This window comes from Lytechinus pictus, chromosome 11 (assembly GCF_037042905.1).
Source record: "Lytechinus pictus isolate F3 Inbred chromosome 11, Lp3.0, whole genome shotgun sequence".
Taxonomy (NCBI): domain Eukaryota; kingdom Metazoa; phylum Echinodermata; class Echinoidea; order Temnopleuroida; family Toxopneustidae; genus Lytechinus; species Lytechinus pictus.
The window spans coordinates 19,945,477-19,965,812 of record NC_087255.1 but is presented as its reverse complement, the minus strand read 5'-3'; the positions used below and the strand labels follow the sequence as shown (position 1 = coordinate 19,965,812).

At 36.3% G+C, this 20,336-nt stretch overlaps 1 protein-coding gene across 2 annotated transcripts; it reads right to left on the bottom strand.

Moving 5' to 3' along the window:
- Positions 1-1,433: 1,433 nt before the first annotated feature.
- LOC129270947 (serine/threonine-protein kinase Nek8-like) lies at positions 1,434-18,883 on the bottom strand. 2 transcript variants are annotated; one of them, XM_064106940.1, is made up of 15 exons: positions 18,727-18,883; positions 16,926-17,131; positions 16,076-16,131; positions 14,951-15,177; positions 14,003-14,084; positions 13,485-13,696; positions 13,076-13,167; positions 11,916-12,115; positions 10,667-10,811; positions 9,930-10,124; positions 9,212-9,362; positions 6,606-6,745; positions 5,373-5,534; positions 4,844-4,999; positions 1,434-4,442 (listed from the first exon to the last, which is right to left on the bottom strand). In XM_064106940.1, the coding sequence occupies exons 1-15, from the start codon at positions 18,771-18,773 to the stop codon at positions 4,423-4,425; spliced, it is 2,091 nt and encodes a 696-aa protein (XP_063963010.1). In that variant the 5' UTR covers positions 18,774-18,883; the 3' UTR covers positions 1,434-4,422. The 2 variants fall into 2 exon arrangements, with proteins under 2 accessions (XP_063963010.1, XP_063963011.1); XM_064106941.1 differs by lacking the exon at positions 18,727-18,883 and adding an exon at positions 18,277-18,453.
- Between the last annotated feature and the right edge of the window lie 1,453 nt (positions 18,884-20,336).

Here is a 20,336-nt window from a genome sequence, read left to right as displayed (position 1 = left end):
AAAGAAATAGTGAGTGGATGATGTCATCAGTCTCCTTATTTGCATACTGACCAGGATATAACTGTTTTGTGAAATTAAGCGAAACTTTAACATGTCATAACTTTCTTATTTTACATCCGATTTTGATTAAATTTTCAGTATCATGTTCGTTGGATTTTTCTTTTTTTATTCAAATAAACTTTCTGTTGGGGTGGACTTGTCCTTTAACTGTTTTGTTAGAAGTGGTTGGAACAGGCTTGATATGAAAATGAGAGAGAGAGAGAGAGGGGGGGGGGGGAATGGAGAGGGAAAGAGAAAGATAGAAAAAAAGAAAGAGATGGAGAGATAGAGAGGGGAGAAAAAACAACATTCAAGGGAATAATGAAAGAATACATTGAGAACAATTGTTGGGGGTGATCCTGTGGATGGCTTTCTTAAATTGGAGAATTCCATCCTGGTGGGCGCTTCATAAAGCTGTTTGTAGGTTACAAGCGACTTTATGTACTAACGACTGGTGATCGTTTCTTGAGCAATGAATTGATATCACTGAAAACGTGGTCAATGTCATTTACCACAAGAAAGGATCACCAGTCCTTCGTAAAGTTGCTCATAACTTCAGGGGTGTGAGAGTTCAGATTTTTATCTGATTTCAGATTTTTTTGTTTTGATTTTCAGCTTAATTTCAGCTTATTTTTGGCCTTCCTCTGTACAAAAAGTATGGGAGCTCTTTCTATTTCAGACTTTTTCAACACTCTTCAGCTTTTTTCAGATCTTTTTATTTGTGACAACTCACACCCCTGAAAACTTTCAAACGGCTCTATGAAACGCCTATCGGATGTCTAGCCGGTTCCGATTTTACACAAAAAATAAACGATTTTTGGATTCATTGAAATTGTAATATCGAGCTTGAAACCCGAAAACATTGAATAACGATCAAATACCGAGATTATTAAGCAGGAAGGAAGGATAATTGCTTAAGTCAAAGCATTTTTCAGACCAGGGTTTTGTCTTACAAAGTGTTACAATTGATCTGATCATCTTAAACTATATGGAATCCAACAATGTCATAATTTTTGCTTCAGGAAATTTGCATGATTTCCTTGGTAAACAAAGAGAAGCACACTGAACTTTCAAGAAAACAATGAATGCATGATTATACATCACATCTAGAAAATATTTTGAACAAACGTGCATTTAGATGTTGACGTTGCTGGCTAATTATAGTTGTGGTTGATTGGATCAATCGTAAATCTTTGTAAGACAGGGCCAAAAATGCAAAAAGACTAGTATTTACATCCTGCAAGTCAAATTTTGCCAGAGTGTAGCAGATTTTGTGGTCCCAAGGGATTTGGCCTTGGCAAAATCACACATACAGGAAAAAAAAAAAAAATCCTATTCATGATATTCACATTTCCTAATTACCGGTACTGTAAACAAAAAATATAATAAAACAATTCTTGTAAAAGATGGTATATTTATTATAAATATATCTTTTGGTCAAAAAGGATAGATAAGGTTAATAGTACAATAAATTACATAAAAACATTGCATAGGTACAGAGAGTGGTCAGCCTTTCATTTGAAAATGGTAATGTGACTTAAAAAAACCCTGTAATCTTGAATTTGTCTGGTAAAAAATGTTCATCTTCAAAATTTGAGTTCATCATCAGATACATGTATATATCATAAAACTTGAGGAAGTGCAATCTAAAATATATCATTGATTGGTAAACTTATAAACAAAATCTAACAATAAAAATCAGTTGGTCCAACATAATATTATACATGGTAGTAAAGGATTTCATTCATTGCACTTTGCATAATTATAAACATATTAAAATATAAATTCTTTAAATACTGAACATTTACAAGAAGAACTTCCTTTGACAATGCAAACCTTTGTTTTGATGGGATGGAAGACAAATTCTACAATTTGGATGGTGTCATTAGTGGAAGCACACAATTACAAATAAGTACATATTACATTCCCTGTTTGACGGCCGAATATTTTGCTTCAGAAAATCTCAAATTACCAGGATTCGACAAAAGGCTTTAATGATCTTCATAATGACCTGAATGATGTGACATCACATAAGGGTTGTGATTCCTTAGTTTTGTACAAGGTAATGAAATCAATTTTTATAATCAATTTGAAGAGGAAAGTAGCGCTGAAATATTTCAATATATAAATGGATAGAGACCTGTAGCTCTTCACAATATTTTTTTTTTAATTTCTTTGTTTGCCTGTTATTTTGCCTAAATTGCTATGTCAGGAAGAGGTGTTACACATCATCTGAATGCAGATAGACTTGGAAAGCTTCCCAAATAAGTGGAAAATGAAATATAGCAGACTTAACAGTCCAAAGCTATAGATTTCATCAATTAAAACATACATGAAAATATACTAATAATATCTCTATATGATCAAAGTGACGAAATCAAAAGCAGAATCTAGAAGCATGAATCTCACTTAGTTTTCAGTGTACAAATCTATGGAATCATAATGCCTTTAATACAGAATGACATCACAGATCCAAGGCCGATGAAAAGCAGAATAAAAATTGAACCGATAATTGGAGCTATCAAAGCAAAATACTAAGCTGGGAAGCAGTGAATATGCATAAGCCTTTCATTGCTGTGTGTTCAAGTTGATGAACTTTAGATTGATTTACAATTTGTCAATTTCAATTTTGGGTCTGGTATGGGTCTTTAAAAAAGTTGCACAATTTATATAAAAATACATCAAGGTGTTTGATAAATACACAGGTACACTGACGCTTTATTTTTGGCATCGTCTTGGCAACTGGACAACAAATATGAATGAATGTTGCCAAGCTGGTACCAAAATAATACTTTGTTTTAATTTATTTATCTGGATGGAAAATAGGCTTGTGAAATGTAGCTGCTTTGAAATTTAGGGATTGAGTTACTTTATGGAGGTTTACAAAAATCTAAGCTGCGGGCCTTTGGCCGTACATGCTATTATTGCGAGCAATAATTTTTCAAGAGGAAACCCTGAAAATCTTATTTCATGAGCATCATTTCATACTTTGCAATTAAAGTAAAGGAGTGATTACTGTTCCTCCTTGGATTACAGTGTTTAGTTGGTGAATGACTGCAGTCATCAATTAACACAGAAATTAAGTGACCGATTAGCTTCAAAATCTCAGGTGATTCCTGTCTGACCTAAAGGTTTGCAATTATGATTCGAGCATTAGCTGCAATATAAAAAAATAATATTTTGATCTTGAATGAAGTTAAACAATCTTTTCGGTAGCTTTACAGACAGTATTAAGAAACATTCCTATGATTTTCATCATGGTAACCAAATGATTGAGGACATATTTCATCATAAATACTTCAAGCATATTTTTTTAACAAGAACGAATACGCATCTTTAAAAAATGTACTAAGTATAATGTTTGAACACAATAAAACCATACTCACATTCATTTTTTAATCAAAGAAAGGAGGAAAAGATATATATTACTCTTGCATCTAGACTTCCCTTGTGCCCAAAACAACAAGCATACAATGAAACCACAAATACAAGAAGAAAATATTCCAAAGACCAATATTTATCCAGAATCATGTATGATGTAGCTAAGTAATATCATTACAAGTGAGATATTGAATATTTTGGAAAATTTCAATGTGAATATTTTGTGCAATTTCAAAATACTTACACACCACAAACAAAAAATGCAAATATGATTCATATTACTACCATTTTGCAAAATTGCAATAAAATATGGTATCTACATCCCACCCTCTAAAAGGAAGGACCTTTTGAAAAGATTTTGTTTTGGTATTTCCTTGTTCATGTGAAAGGTTGTATTACATGTAGTGAAGTATATGACTGCCTAATGTACAAAAAGTATAATTAGCTTAAGACACTACCCCCCCCCCCCTAGGGGAAGGGGGAAATCCACACTCATCACATCAATGCAACAAAGGAAAATCATATAAACATGTAGTACTGGTTGTCTTACATCAAATATTTCACATAGCTAAAAAGGAGATGCTTGATAATAAATTACTGAAACAGCACTTCAGACATAAAATCAATAACTGAATAAGTCCTTTGACCAAAACATCAGAATATTTTTTTTCCATTAGTGTTTCAATTACGCCCATATTTTCTTGTTCGTTGACCCCAGATGCAGATTTTGTTTTCTTTTTTGATTAGTGATTACAATCAACAGTTGTATATGTTTTGCAATGTACAATCATCTTCTAATAAAATGCAAAATGCAAAGCATCACTGCATATGTCTTTATTATTTGATTTAAACAAACAATAGGATAAAAAAAATGAATCTTATGCTAAAACCAACTTTTCAAGAAAGTCTTTAAGGTGGATACTTCAGAAAATAAACGAGGAGCTGTCGCAGAGTAATCATCTTGGGAGGAGTATCAATGCTGGAATATGTGTTGGTTCAATCTCACACATCACTCTCCTTGTCTGTAATAAGGATGAGAAAAAAAAATGTTCTTAATAAATCAATGTCTGACAATGCAATATTGAAAAAATATTGAATATTTGATAATGGTTTTGTTGATTATGTTGATATACTGCTGTAACACTATATGACCAAAATATTGTTGATTATAAAAAGTTAATTGCCACTTATCGACCAAAAAGCTGTTCTTTATTGCGGTAATCCAACACAGAAATTTGTATAAAGTTGGTACCCAAAGTCTTGCTTTGGACAATTATCGATGAAAGCCTTTCATTTAATCCTTCCCTGCTCATAATGAACATAATGATTTTCAGACTCGACGATATATCATGTTTTTGGCTATATTTTGCTGGCAAATATCAACTAAATATTGAAATATAGACCAGCACTAGTACCTACTTACATTTTGATGCCACAATCGTGTTGCTATGACTGCAGGAAATAGATAAGACATTAATATCCTCGTCATCTAAATGGACTTCGAGTGGTACACTTGTGTCCTGGAGAGGGCGCCCTATTCGTCCTCTGGCTCCTTTACCCCATGAATAGACTTTGTCATCTGAAAAAAGGGGAAAAATAATAATTTAGGGACCATGTAAAATAAAATGTATCTCCATCTTAAAGGGAAAGTCCACCCTGACCATAGGTTGGTTTCAACGAAAGCACAACAAATTGAGAAAAAATATTGGTGGTTGTTTAATGAATTTTTAAAGTTTTGATTTTGTGACATCACAAACAAGCAGCCCCTCCATATGTTGTGTGATATAAATTTTTAAAAGTTGCATTTTCTCAGAAAATGAAAGTGAATTTATTTGTGCAGGGGATACAACATGCCAAAATGAATAAAGTGAGAAAAACTTAATTGACATTAATCTAAATATCAATATATAGCTCAGATACAAAGATCTTAGCGAAACGAGATGGATTTCTACCTGTTGCTATGGCAACTGTGAACATGTCTCCACAGTCGACCTGGCTGAGAATGACACCATCAGGAAAGCTTGGCTTGCATGGGATTCTGGGAGTTGTATGGTCTGTCCTGCAGCCGAGCTGTCCGAACTGATTAGAACCCAATGTATAACAGTCACCTTCATCTAAAATAAAATAAAAAGTTAAGAGCATGCATTCAAGCTATTAGCAATTGATCGGGGAGTTGACTTTACGATTGATTGCATCGATTATTGTGTATGATCAATCGTAAAAACGCAGTGCCACAATAAAATGTTGCCTCCCCTCCCCTTCAGGTGCTGTAAGAGAGACACACACATGTACCACCCGCACACTGCACCTAGCACACTGTATATAGTGCACCAAGAATACCACCACAGGATCACCACATCAACTGAAGCACTGACTGCACCTGACACAGCACAACCCTCTCCAGGACAGCGTGTACGCTTTTGGGGAGAGTACTTCTTCAAGGTTCAAGGTTTATGTAACAGGGCCAAAAGTAATACTACAGCATTTTCACGCAGGGCATAACTATATCATGATATATCCTTGACGTAGTTCCATAAAATTTTGATTATTATTATTCTGACTAAAGCTCCTGCCACCATTTCTAAGGCAATAAATAAATTCTGAAGGTATTCTCTATAATATGTGGCAAATATAGAATGATGACTGGCTTCCCAAACAGACCAAAAAAACCAAACTCTTAATTATCTAAAAACAATTAATCTATCCTGCGAGTAGTTTATAGCATTATATATAATTGTTATATACAGTAAGGTTCAAGATAATAGTACGTGAACAGCAGGAACCAAGACTATCACTTCAATATATCAACTGTGGCATGGTCAACGTCATTCCCAATTTATTTAAATTTGCAACAAACAGTTGATGGAATTTGAAGTAAAAAGGGAAACACCTATTTCATATACAACACACACTGAAAAACCCCCATAAACAAATCAATGAAAAAAAAAAAAAAGAGTTAATATTCCAGCAACAACAAACATAAGCCATACATTTTTATGGCATAGAAAAAAAAAAGAATACATATATGAATGTATATTTAATACAAGGTACAGTACGTGACTATGGTATGTACTGTAGCTGTACATGTTATAAATGTGCTGTCTCAAAAGTTGAAAATACTAAGGTAATTGTAAATATACTTGACAGAGTCTCTAATGAAAAATGAATGAATGCCTGATGCTTACAAGTAATGAAAGCTGAATGAGATGTACCAATGGCAGCTGATGCAATGTTGAGTTGTGGAAGAGGTTGGGTCGTAACAACAGTGAGTGAAAACACCTCCTCAATCTGCTGGTCACTCTGATCCAAGCCTAACTTGTTTGACCTGGGGGGTGTTTCACAAAGTGTTCAGTGTGAGTAATAAATGCTGATGTGCACATGAATTGTGACATGAAATCTTATCAATACCAAAGGCACTACAAAGGGGAGGCTGGACACTCAATAGAGCATGTAATGAAACGCTGAATTTCATACATGGGGAAGGGTAGTATTGGGTAAGCAAATCTGCAAAGGTTTATGTACAAGACATATGGGGAAAATGATAGAGGGGAGAGGAAGGGGGTAAAGGGCTGGGCAGCATAGGGGGATAATTCCACCTACCACTTCCCCAAAACATCAAATATATATTATTTCTGATTTTGTTAGCATTTTAGGGGGGGGGGGGGGATTGCCAACTCATCAAAATTGAACCAATTCCAAACTTGTGAATTTTCTCATAGAAGACATTAATGCACTGACATAATACAATACTGGCACCGCCTCCTCACCCTAATTGCCACTCCCAACCGGTAGTCTTTCGCTCCTATACAACTGAATCCAAATACAGCCAATAGTTTAGAGGAGACAATGGTATCTATCAGGGCATCTGAGAGGGGGGGGATCCCTGACAAGTTTTTTTAATACTATTTTGTCCCCCCCCCCCATGGAATTTCCATTTGGAAAAGTTTCTGACAAGCTATTCACAGTATTGTAGACACATCTATACACATAGCAGATCCAGGGTGAGGTGGGGCGACTGGATAAAAATGTGATTCTTTTGCCCAAGGGGGTGGGGGGGGGGGCTCTTGTATAATAATTATAATAGCAATTTGTGTATTTTTTTAAAGTCGTCCCTGGGTGAAAAGATATATGGGATAGCAAAGCAAGACAAATAACCATGACAACACAACAATAATAACGCACATTTATGATGTGTGTTGTAGCAATGCAGTACACTTTACGGAATTTACAATATGCGAGTAGCACGAGGCACTCGCCTCCAGTGCCTTGGCATAATATCCATGAACCTGTTTTTATAAAATATGATGTTACACATTGCATGCTGTCTTAAATGGGAAGTTCACCCTGACAAAAATCTTATGGAAAAAGTAGCAGAAAATAATAAAAAAAAAACATTGGTGATAGTTTGAGGAAAATCCATCATAGATTAAAAAGTTATAAATTGTGACGTTATATGCAAGCAGCTTTCCTTTATTATGAATTTCCAATAAACAAAGAAAATTGAACAATGTCTTTTCTCAAAATATGGAAATAGTTTTCATTATACCTTCAGTTCAGTACAAATGATTTCACACCAGCTACTGTAAGAAAACAATTTTTAGTCATCATGAACCATACATTCATGCATTTTGTATAACATGACATATGGGGCAGCCGCTCGTATATGACATCAAAAATAAAATTCTAATAACTTATTTTTTGTTTATTTTTAATTATTTCTCTGCTATTTTTTTAACAATTTTTTTTCCTCAACCCTTCACGAATATTTCTACCCTTTTCCTGCTATTTTTACTATAAACTTATTATCAGGGTACACTTCCCCTATAATTAATACAAATACAATACAAGTGGAATGCCTCTGGCGGTCTCACCTGCATCACGCGATTCAATATAGCAGCAGTGCTGACTTTGAAAACTACTATAAAATAATTATTCACAAAAAACACTATTCATATATTATAATGATACAATACTACGTTCATTGATATTTGACCTTGATCATGTGACCTAAAACTTGTCAGTGATACTTGATTACCCCTATATCCACATTTTATACACTATATCTATAGACTTTGAAAGTAATGACAGCAATCTAATAATTAACCTCTAAAATGGCCAAAGCTCAATGACCTTAAATGACCTTTGACTTTCGTCATGTGACCTGAAACTCGCACAAGATGTTCAGTGATACTTGATGACTCTTATGTCCAAGTTTCCTGAACCAGATCCATAAACTTTCGAAGTTATGATGGTAATTCAACAGATACCCCCATTATGGCCAAAGTTCATTGACCTTTGATGTTGGTCATGTGACCTGAAATTTGCACAGGATGTTCAGTGATACTTTATTACTCTTATGTCCAAGTTTTATGAACTAGAACAATAAACTTTCAAAGTTATGACGGTAATTCAACAAATACCCCCAACATGGCCAAAGTTCATTAACCCTAAATGACCTTTGACCTTTAATCATGTGACCTGAAACTTGCACATGATGTTTAGTGATAATTGATTACTATTATGTCCAAGTTTCCTAAACAGATCCATAAACTTTCAAAGTTGTGATATGGTAATTCAACAGATACCCCCAATTTGGCCAAAGTTCATTGACCCTAAATGACCTTTGACCTTGGTCATGTGACGTGAAACTCAAGAACTAGGTCCATATATTTTCTAAGTTATGATGACATTTCAAAAACTTAACCTTCGGTTAAGATTTGGTGTTGACGCCGCCGTCGCCTATAGTCTCACTCTGCTTCGCAGGTGAGACAGAAATTAATGGTGATCTTACCTATTGCTGCCGCAAGCGATGACTGCGCCTTCACTTGTGATTATCATAGAGCAGTCAACCCCACAGCAGACGGATTTAGCCTGATGTTGAGGGGGTAGTAACACTGCTTGAGGAGATGACACTGATTCCTGACTGTCAAGTCCAAGACGACCTGTCAAGATGAGTTTAGAAAACATTATATTGCACATACTAAGAATCACATGTTAAAAGGTAGTTTCCACATCAATCATCACTTGCGATGATGGAACTTTTGTCAACTTTTGTTGCAGTTTACATACGCACTAGCATATTAAACAAGCATAATCGACTCAATAGATTTTCGTTCAATGGAAACCTTGATTTTAAAAAATCAAACTTCCTTCTTGTAGAGACGTGTGGATATCGCTTTCTTTGTTTATAATGGTTCCAGATGTGGAATATAAAGCATATATTCATCTCTTGATTTCAGGTGACGAGGCAAACTATCACTTCCTTGGCAAGCTGGATGTACTAGCTATTTTTCCTTAGCTTCGATTCGGAAGCTATTTAACATTATGGTGTCATGTGGTTACCAAGAATTGAACTATTATTCTCATTCATTATTTGATGAAAAAAATACTAGTCTGATTTTGCATTTCATATGACAACGTCTTCATAAATTCAATTTGTTTTTAAAGGCATCAAATTATTATACTACACTTTCTATAACTCCTCTGCTATGATAGTGATCTCTATTTACCATTATCTCCCCGCCCCCATGAGAATACTTCATGCTCATTGGTCACTGCCATGACATGTGACGCTCCACAAGAGACCAGCGCCACCTCATATCCCAGCAGCGCCTCGACGATCTTAGCCTGGGAGAGATCCTGGTAGTTACCATGACCCAGGCAGCCATGGGCGCCACTTCCAAATGTCATCAAGATTCCCCTGTCTGTGGATCAAATGAAGCATTGAAAACAAAATGACTTCAGCTACAGTCAAACTTGTGTTAGTGGCAACCTCTCTACAGCAGGCACCTGCCTATAGTGACCACTAAAACTGCTTCCCATCGAGGCAAATTGTGTGTATAAGAATTTGTGTATAGCAGCCACCTGCCTATAGCTACTTAAAACTGCTTCCCATGGAGGCAGATTGGGTGTATAAGAATCTGTGTTTAGAGGTCACTTGCCTATAGTGACCACTAAAACTCCTTCCCATGAAAGCAGCTTGTGTGTATAAAAGCCTGTCTATAGCAGCCACCTGCCTATAGATATTGACAATTAAAACTGATTCCCATGAATGCAGATTATGTGTATAAGAACCTACCTATTCCCAATATTATGCAAAAGCACATTTTTAAAATACCCTTGAGGATACTGCTTCACCACTAATAATAATAAAAATAATAATGATGAAATTGACTTATGTCGTGCCAAATCCACTCTGTAGAGTGCTCATGTCACTATCAACTGTGCATTATTTGTATATCATTACCTGTAAGGCAAGCAACAAACAGGTCACCACATGAAACCCTCTGAATAGAGACAGCAGACTGGCCTTCAAGGTACCTTGGTACATACATCGGTACCATTTGGTCAACTGCACCGGGTAATCCAGAGTCTGTACCAATTGATGGTGACTGTGAAGGATTACCATACATAGAACCAACATCAACTACTAAAAATATCAACACAATGGTACCTTGGTAGGTACAACGGTACAATTTGGTCAACTGCACCGGGTAATCAAGAGTCTGTACCAATTGATGGTGACTGTGAAGGATTACCATACATAGAACCAACATCAACTACTAAAAATATCAACACAATGGTACCTTGGTAGGTACAACGGTACAAATTGGTCAAGAGTCTGTACCAATTGATGGTGACTGTGAAGGATTACCATACATAGAACCAACATCAACTACTAAAAATATCAACACAATGGTACCTTGGTAGGTACAACGGTACAAATTGGTCAAGAGTCTGTACCAATTGATGGTGACTGTGAAGGATTAACATACATACATGTAGAACCAACATCAACTACTAAAAATAAAATACAATGGTACCTTGTTAGGTACAACGGTACCATTTTGTCAACTGGTTCCATGACATTTGCTCCGGCAACAATTACTCCGATGGAAGTTCTGCACGTTTTAAAACCAAATATAAAACCTAACCTCCAAAACTAAATAAACCCTAATGCTCATCTTTACATTAATCTGAAAAACTCTATTATAATCCAAACTGAAAACTTCTGTCTTCTAACATATTAAGACCGAAGCAAATGTCGCATCACCTGGTTAACTGCACCAGGTGATTCAAGAGTCTGTACCTTTTGATGGCGACTGGGAAGGATAACACACAAATAATAGCAGCTCATAATGAACGTACATAATGAATTTTCAGACTCGGCAATATATCATGTTATCGGCAGTATTTTGCTGGCTATAATCAACTTACATTGAAATCAAATATCGACCAGCACTGCATTTTGATCTACATGATAAGAAAACTATAAAGGTAACAATATTATGTTTAAAGCTAAAATGGAGTAGCTGAATTAAAGAAAAAAAAATCAACAAAAGGGCCTCTGGAAGGTTACATACAGGAATACAATAGAGGGTACTATTTGAGGCTCTATGAAAAAATGACCATCACTTTCCTAAATTAAACACCCACTCCTACTGAAGCAATTTCTGCGTTCTGTACACTTGTGATGAGTTGAAATGAGATATTACCTCCCAGATAATGAGCCTGCCATTGTGGGTCACACCAGTCTTCTGCGATCTCCCGATAGAGACCTGTAGTACCTTGGTGTCTGCATGGGGCAGAGGCAGCCTGAGGGGTGATGGGATACCATTCCCCCAGCAGTAGATCAAGGAATGTGGGCGGGGCTTAGGAAGCCCTCCACTGCCGCTGCTCTCGAGTATGATGTTAGCTGTGTATTAAGTGAGAAAAATAAAAATACAACAAGTGTTATTTGCAGTGACTTGATGTCTGCAATAGGGAAAAGGCGGCCTCAGAGGCGATTGGCCATCACATGCTAAAAGGATGTATCTCAAAATTTTGACTTTTTCAGGTTTTGACATGTGGGGGGGGGGTTCAAAGTTGCTCTTTTCATTGATCCAACTCTAAATGTTTGCAGAAAATTCATTTTTTAAGATAGCATGAGCTACATGTATATACAGCCATTTTTTCAATTTCCACCCATCATGCAATGGTAAAAGGGTGCATCTTACAGATAGTCTCATGAGTTCTCTACAGTTGTCAGTAAAATGGTATATCTGCCAGATACACCTTTCTGCCAACATAATGATTGAGCAAGCAAGCTCCGCCACAGAATGGGGGCAAAAGGGGCATATACGGGTATACAACATCCATCTCTTTACAATATATTGGTCTATCTGAAATCGCCTTACAGCTTATGGCTAGTCTGCACATACTACATGTACCTCTTATTGCCAACATAACATGCAAAATTGAGCTAGAGAGCTAAGCAAAATAAGGCAAAAGGTGTATATGCAACAAACACCTTTTTACCATATCTGTGTTGTGCTTCCGATTCACGGCACAAAGGTGTATTCACATATACACCCTCTGCCACTGAGCAAGTGAGCTTGTCGAGATATGGCAAAAAGTTGTATCTGCACTATACAGTTGTGTTTTTTTTTCAGGTGATCTGTCAAATTTGCCAGATCACCTGTCAAAGTAGCCACCAGAAGAAAATTCACAAGTGATAATTACAGACATGTTACATATGGACGGAAGGGTTCTAGCTTGTAAAAAACAAAAGTGTCAATGCGAAAGATGCAATGTCAAAATCTGAAGTCAAAACTGATTATTGAAAACTTCAATGGAGAAAATTAGGCCAAACTTTAGAATACGTTTTCAAACTTACATCTGTGTGAGGAAGACCTAGCACTGCTGACTCTTGAGACTGATCTACGCTGGGATCCTGTGGGTGGTCTTGAGGCAATGGTCGGATGGGCCCTGGATTTAAAAAAATATATATATAAATATTCATCAATCCAAATTTGTTAAACAGACTCAAAAAAAAAAAAAACTGAAAAATTTTACCTAATTTGGGGATATAATATGTTTTTACTATGGCAACACAATTTCCGACACACACAAAATATTAGTCTCGCACATCTTTACCTCAAAACCAATGTGTGAGACAAATTCATGAAATTTTTTTAAAAACTGAGGCAGTAGTTCGATGGGCAAGATTTGCAATGGACCAAACGACCGCCCGACTGTACGCTGATTTTGGCAGGGGTATAAAAATACTGAATGATGACACTCACTTAGGGTGTACCTTGACGGCACCCATCGTCATGCAGACTTCAACGACAGCCTTGAAGATGATAGGTTCTGCCATGACCTGGTCGATTGTAGGTCGTTTATCAGGATCAAGATGCAGCATGCGAAGGAGGAGACGTTTGAGCTGGTCGCTATATCGGTCTGATATAGGGGCCACAGAACCCCTCATGATCTTCATCACCAATGCTGGTAGATTCTAGAGCAAAACAGTGAATGAACATTTTAAATAGTTGGTATCACATGCCACATATTACAAAGCAAAAGATGAATACTAATTATGCATAAATTAGCATAATCAATTAATAGCAATTTGGATGAAATAAATATAGAATTTTTTTAGATTATGTCCAAGACAACCTGAGTGCCAATTTTTGGCACGATCGCGCGAGTGACGGCCGAGATCTCAAAGGGGGGCCTGGGAGGCCCCCCCCCCCCTCGGTCATATGATCTCCCAAAATACCCCGGCCTAGATAGGGTTAAACCTTTTTGATGAGATACTTACATTTGCTTCAAATGCCCTCTTGAGAGTAAGTAGCTCATAAAGTACACAGCCAACTGCCCACATATCGCTCTTTTGATTGTACCTTCATCAAAACTTAAAGTTAAAGAAAGAGATACTACGAATAATAGGTCCAACGAAAAACTGACCTTGACATTTCGAAGAAAATGAATACTGACAAGAAATCAGTGAAACAAATTATTGTACTTGCTGGTAAATTGCTTTATAAACAAGGAATTGACTGGGCTCTTGTATAATATTTGTTCGCAATAATGAGTTATGAATTCAAATTGCACCTTATAACATCTATTCATGGCCTTTTAGTCAACTCTTTGTGGTGTCCTGTATGGATTCCGAAACCCAAGACTAAGCATGGGTTATTTTCAAAAGTGGAGTGACTGATTATACATTCATGATGAATCAAATGAAAACACTAATTTCAAAGCAATTACACAAATCTGGGTGTATCAAAATACAAAGCATATGATTAGATTATGAACGAGTTCAATAAAAATTATATTTCAGCACTATTTCTTGTGTTCGTGTGTTGCTTGACAGAAGCAAGTTAGGGCCATTGAAAGGTAGTCAACAATAGCGAGGAAAAGGTTGATAATTTTTTTTTTTTTAGGGATATCTTTTTTCCACATTGGGGCGATTGCATAATTTGGGGAGACCATTCTTTCATTTTAAGGGCTACTTTTTATGGGCAATAAGCAATTATGCATTAAAAGCAAATATCATTATTCTGCCATAGTTAGAATATTGATATTCTAAATAATCTTGATTATTGTTTGAAACAGATCTTGGGGCAACTCTAGAAAGAATGGTCACCCCGAAGGACGCATTTTGGGGGAATTTTAGGGGTGATTTGGGCTGTCATGAGGGGAAAAAAAAATCGCCCATCGCCCTCGTGTAATTCCTACACTGCCACTGAAGGACATAAAAGGATACGGTTTTCCTTCGCAGAGTTCCGGAGAGATGTACGAGGGCGTCCCCACCACAGTGAAAGCCTTGCTCTTGCTGCTGAGAATCTTAGAGATCCCAAAGTCTCCAATCTTGATGACGTCATGATCTCGATTGAGAAGGATATTCTGTGTCTTGAGATCTCTATGGAGTATCTGTTTTGAGTGGACGTGCTTCATGGACAGCAATATCTGTGCCATCAGACGCAATACCTCCTATTGGTTGAAATGGGAAAATTTATAATAATGATGATAATAATAATAATATTAATTAGATAGCAGTTAATAATTTGTGTTTCTAAATGTCTTACTTTCTAATTATTATTTACCTCCAATCATCCCTGCATGCTGGCATAAAATCTCTGCTCCCTGGGGAGCATTCATACAAGAGTTCCAATACTTAATTGCAAGGCATACTACAAACGCTTTTGCATCATATGGGGTATCAATTTAACACCTGGGTGAAGAGTGGCAAAATGTGAAATGACACCTTGCCAAAGGACGCTATTAGCTGAAGTGGAATTTGAACACACGACCCTCTGATTAAAAGGCAAGAAACAAAACCGCTACACCACGGCACTTTAATGAGCTTTATTTATGTTCATGGAAAGAAGGATCTGAGCAATAAAATTATTACTTTAAAGACACCTTATCATAATAGCCTCTTACAGAGGGAGTAATCTCCCTTCTAATCCTCCCACTTCTACATCTAGACAAAACATTAAAGAATTGGGAAAGTGACTGTGAAATGTTGCATGGGTAAAGCCACTATAAAAACATACAAATGACTGAAGCTCCCTTAAAAGGGAATTTAATAATTACATGTGCATTTAGATATAAAAATAAGTGCAAAATGGAACAAATTAATGTTAAAGCTATTATTTATAACAATTAATAAAGGGATTATTTTTTACATACATCATGGAGAGGCAATTTTAATGGAAAGCAAAATCTGGGATATAGTTATGCAGTACAATATAATCTATTATGAATGAAAGAACAACTTAAGTCGTACAAACCAGCTCCACTACTTTAAGAGAGTGACTTAGCTTCACAAGGTCAATCACATGTGTGTGCATCAACATTTATTACAGAAAACATTAATCATACTCACATCCTCTTCGATAAGAGCATTTCCTCTTTGTTGTAAATATTCAAAGACAGTGCCACCTTTTGTAAAAAAAAAAAAAGGGGACGATAATAGATGAATGCTTAATATTCCCATTATCGCTATCATTGCCTTTCATCAATATACCAATTCTCATTTCAATCATCATGATAAACTCCCTGCTCCTCTACATCATCATCCTCCCTATCATCTTCCTCATTCGTCACCACCACCACCACCATCATCTTCTTCTTCATAGGCCATTATCAATATCATCCTCCATCTCCATCATTGTCATCATCATCATAACAATCATCTTCATAGTCTAGATCATCTTTATCAGCATCATCCTCATTACCATCATCGTCATCAACATCATCCTCATTACCATCATCGTCATCAACATCATCCTCAACATCATCCTCATTACCATCGTCATCAACATCATCCTCATTACCATCATCGTCATCAACATCATCCTCATTACCATCATCGTCATCAACATCATCCTCATTACCATCATCGTCATTACCATTGTCATCCTATCACCATCACCCTCATCATTATCATCCTCATTACCACCATCACCACCACCAACATCATCCCCATCATCATCATAATCATCATCATCATAATTCATCATTATCATTCATAATTCATCAGTATCATCCTCACTATCATCATCACCCTCCTCCTCCTCATCAAGTGAAGTGGGACACTTAGGGATGTTTACCAACAAGAGAAATAAGAAAAAATAATTAGAATGATTTAAAACTAATAAATTATTATCAGTTGCATAGGTATTTTCATATTTATATATTGCTCCTCCTCTTCCTCCTCCTGCTATCTAACAAACCTTCAGCATACTCCATCACAATCATGAGGGCTTTGTCCTCCAGGAAGTTTTCATAGTACTCAATAATGTTTGGGTGATCCAGCATGGACAAAACTTTCACTTCATTCAGAGCTGCCTGTCTTTCATCTTTGGTCATCTGCTCTACTGGAATTTGTTTGATGATGATCAACTTCTTGTCGTGCAGTCGGCGACAAAGGTATACGGTACTGAAAAAATAAAGAGAATCCTCAGAGGATGGATTATTATAGAATTGGAGCAGTCGGAGAATACAAAAAGTGCATCAGCATGATCAGGATAATAAGGCGATGAAAGTATGGGCAATGAAATTAGGCATTCTGCAGGTATTCTGTTTCTGTATTATATCAGAATCTACACATAACGCCACGTCTCACTATCTTAAGTGTGATCAATCACTTATCTCTTGATCATCAGTTATTGCACTTGCTCACTGCAACCATCCTGCCTGTGGAGAATCTACAGGTAGGACTATGGTATGCAAATGCTGTACACATCACACATTTTAACTTGTCTTTTGTGACCAAAAATACTAATTTCCATACAATTGCAATTTAGTTTTAATTAGTGACTTGGGAGTAAGTTTTGTATTCACCAGTCCAGAGGCAGAGCGCTCGGAAACTTGAATTTTGGGCATATTTTTGTGTACGCCCTCTATTGCCTTTTGGTGGAAAGTAATATGGCAAGAATTGTCATTTTTCAATTAAGGAAAAAAATATTAAAGAATCAAATTTACTTAAGACTAAAAGAGCCAAGTTATAAATAGGCCTAATGTCTGAAATGGCTGTAGGCCTAGGCCTAATTGTAAAAAAGGAAACCGACAGTGTAAAAAAAATCCAGCATTTGTCCCAAAGAAAAAGAGAAAATAAGCCAAACAATGCCAACCTTATTTCACCACACAGGGAGCAGTAACAGAGAACAAGGTTATATCATAACCTTGTTCATCATAGAATCAGAGATCAGACATATTATCATGTCATTAGTGGGTTTTCGCCCAGCGTCGTACGACGCTATCTACGACGTAGAACGATCTCTTTGTTCGTGCGTCCGTCGCGCTCAACTCTCGCTTGTAAGCAGTTTCGCAAATCGCTGAACGCGGCCGGATCGACCGGCTGGCATGGTTGGCATGTAATGTTGACACGCCAACATGTGCATTGTATATGTTCCTACTATGTGCACACAACTGGCAGTGCCATGTGTCTTGCAGTCGCGTCGTCGACCGAGCCATGCAACGGCTTTTCAATCATATTTCAATAATCATACTCGTTTAAACTTCTACTGTAACATTTTGAAATTATACTTAGCTTGATTTTAGTATAATTGAAATGGTACTCACCGAAAAACTCGCATTCGAGTCCATGTTTTGAAGCTTTCAGCTATCAGTGTAGTCAGAGTAGAGTACAACATGTGCATGCACGCGATGGGCGAATGTGTTTACATCGATCGGCTCAGCTTGCTCGCTCTACAAGCGATCTGATTGGCTGTTGACGGCTGTTGACAAATCCTACGTTCTAATGCGGACGCCCGCTAATTTGCGGAAGAACCGTCCGTGATTTGAGCTCAAGAACGCTCGGGCCTCTGTTTCCATGAAAGTTGGCGATTTTTGCACACGTACGTTCTACGTCGTACGACGCTGGGCGAAAACCCACTATTGTTTATTTGACGGCCGTTGTGCTTGTTGTGGGGACACAAAAATGAGCATACGGGACCACACACTAAATTCTCGATCGAAAATATGAAGAAACATTTTCTTAATAAGTAATGACATAAAATGAAATTAACATACCCAAATGCCCCTCTTCCAACTACTTTAATTTTCTCATACTGCTCCATATCAACTCATTCTATTTTTGTTTATTTCGAGAATCCTAGACTTAGCGACGACCAAACAAACATTTTTTGGACGCGACTATACTTATGGTGGCCGTGCAGCTGAAATTTATAAGAAAAGGCTAGGGAAGCCAATCCCTTTTTTTTACCATGGAGAAAAAAAGTCAAATAAAACGTCACCAAAAAAAAAAAAAAACGAAAAACACAAGCACATGAGCAAAAAATAACCATAAAAAACGATTAAACGCTGAAGAACTTATATGAAAAAGCCAAAAACAAAATTAGAAAGAAATAATCATTTTGTTAATAACTAAAATTTCCCAACTTATTCAAAACAAGGCAATGTCGAAGTAATTTTTTTTAATGAGAAAAGGAACCAAATCCCTTTTAACCATGGAGAAAAAAAAACAAAAACGAATTAACAAAAGTAAACCCTGAAAAAATAATTTAAAACACAAGCAAAAAACAAACTTAAAAAAAAAATAAGCTAAGATTTCCTTGAATCCCCAAATTTCATTTAAAGCAATACTCAAATGAAACTAAATATGGGAATCCAATCCTTTTTTTCCACCGTGGTGAAAAAAATAACAATAACAAAACAAAAACCCAATAAACCCTGAAGCATAATTTGTTCATGGACACGCAGGTGTTTTTTTTTATTCAATCTTCATTTTTCATGTATAATTGCATTTTTTTATGAATGCTTTGTATGATCCCTCTCTTCTTCCTTCACCATTTTCTTTCTTTCCTGTCTGTTTTTCCTTCCCTTATTTTCCACTGTGCTTCTGTATAGGCCATGGGCGGAAATCCCAGGGGGGACGTGTCCCCCTAGTCAAAATAGTAGGGGGGACACAATATCAAATGTCCCCCTACTATTTTTGGATTTTAGTTTATGATGGTAAGAAATACATCATTCAAAATCGAAATAAAACATGTATTTTGGGACGAAATGACCTTTGATTTGATTTGATTTGATTTGATTTATTCATTTCCGTTTCACAATTGTACATAATATGATAAACATATAAACATAACATAACAAGGTCGAAAATACTACAAGACAAAATATAATATATATATAACATAATTATAGATTTAAGGACTTTTGGGATGATAACCTTTTTTTTTTGCTTGTCAAATTTATTTTCGTCGAATTGACCTTAAATTTGGGGTGATAACCTTTTTTTTTTGCTTGTCAAATTTTCTAGCCCTTAATTGTCCCCCTATCATTTGGGAGAGATTTCCGCCCCTGGTATAGGCCGGTGTTACTATGCTATACATTATGATTAATATTGTGCATATGACTGATACAAATATATCTAATATTACATTGAATGCAGTTATAAAAAAAAATATTATTATTATTATTATTTTTTTTTTTTGGGGGGGGGGCGGGGTTTCTCCCTCAATCTTTTCTCTCTTTTTTCCCTCCTTCACCCCCCCCCCCACTAATTCACCAAGTATACTGTATTTTTATTTGTGAAGCATCCCTAATGGGGTGTTGCAAGAGACTTGCGATCAATTGCAAGTCTATTTTTGGTCCCTAAATCAATCATATGTCTTGCA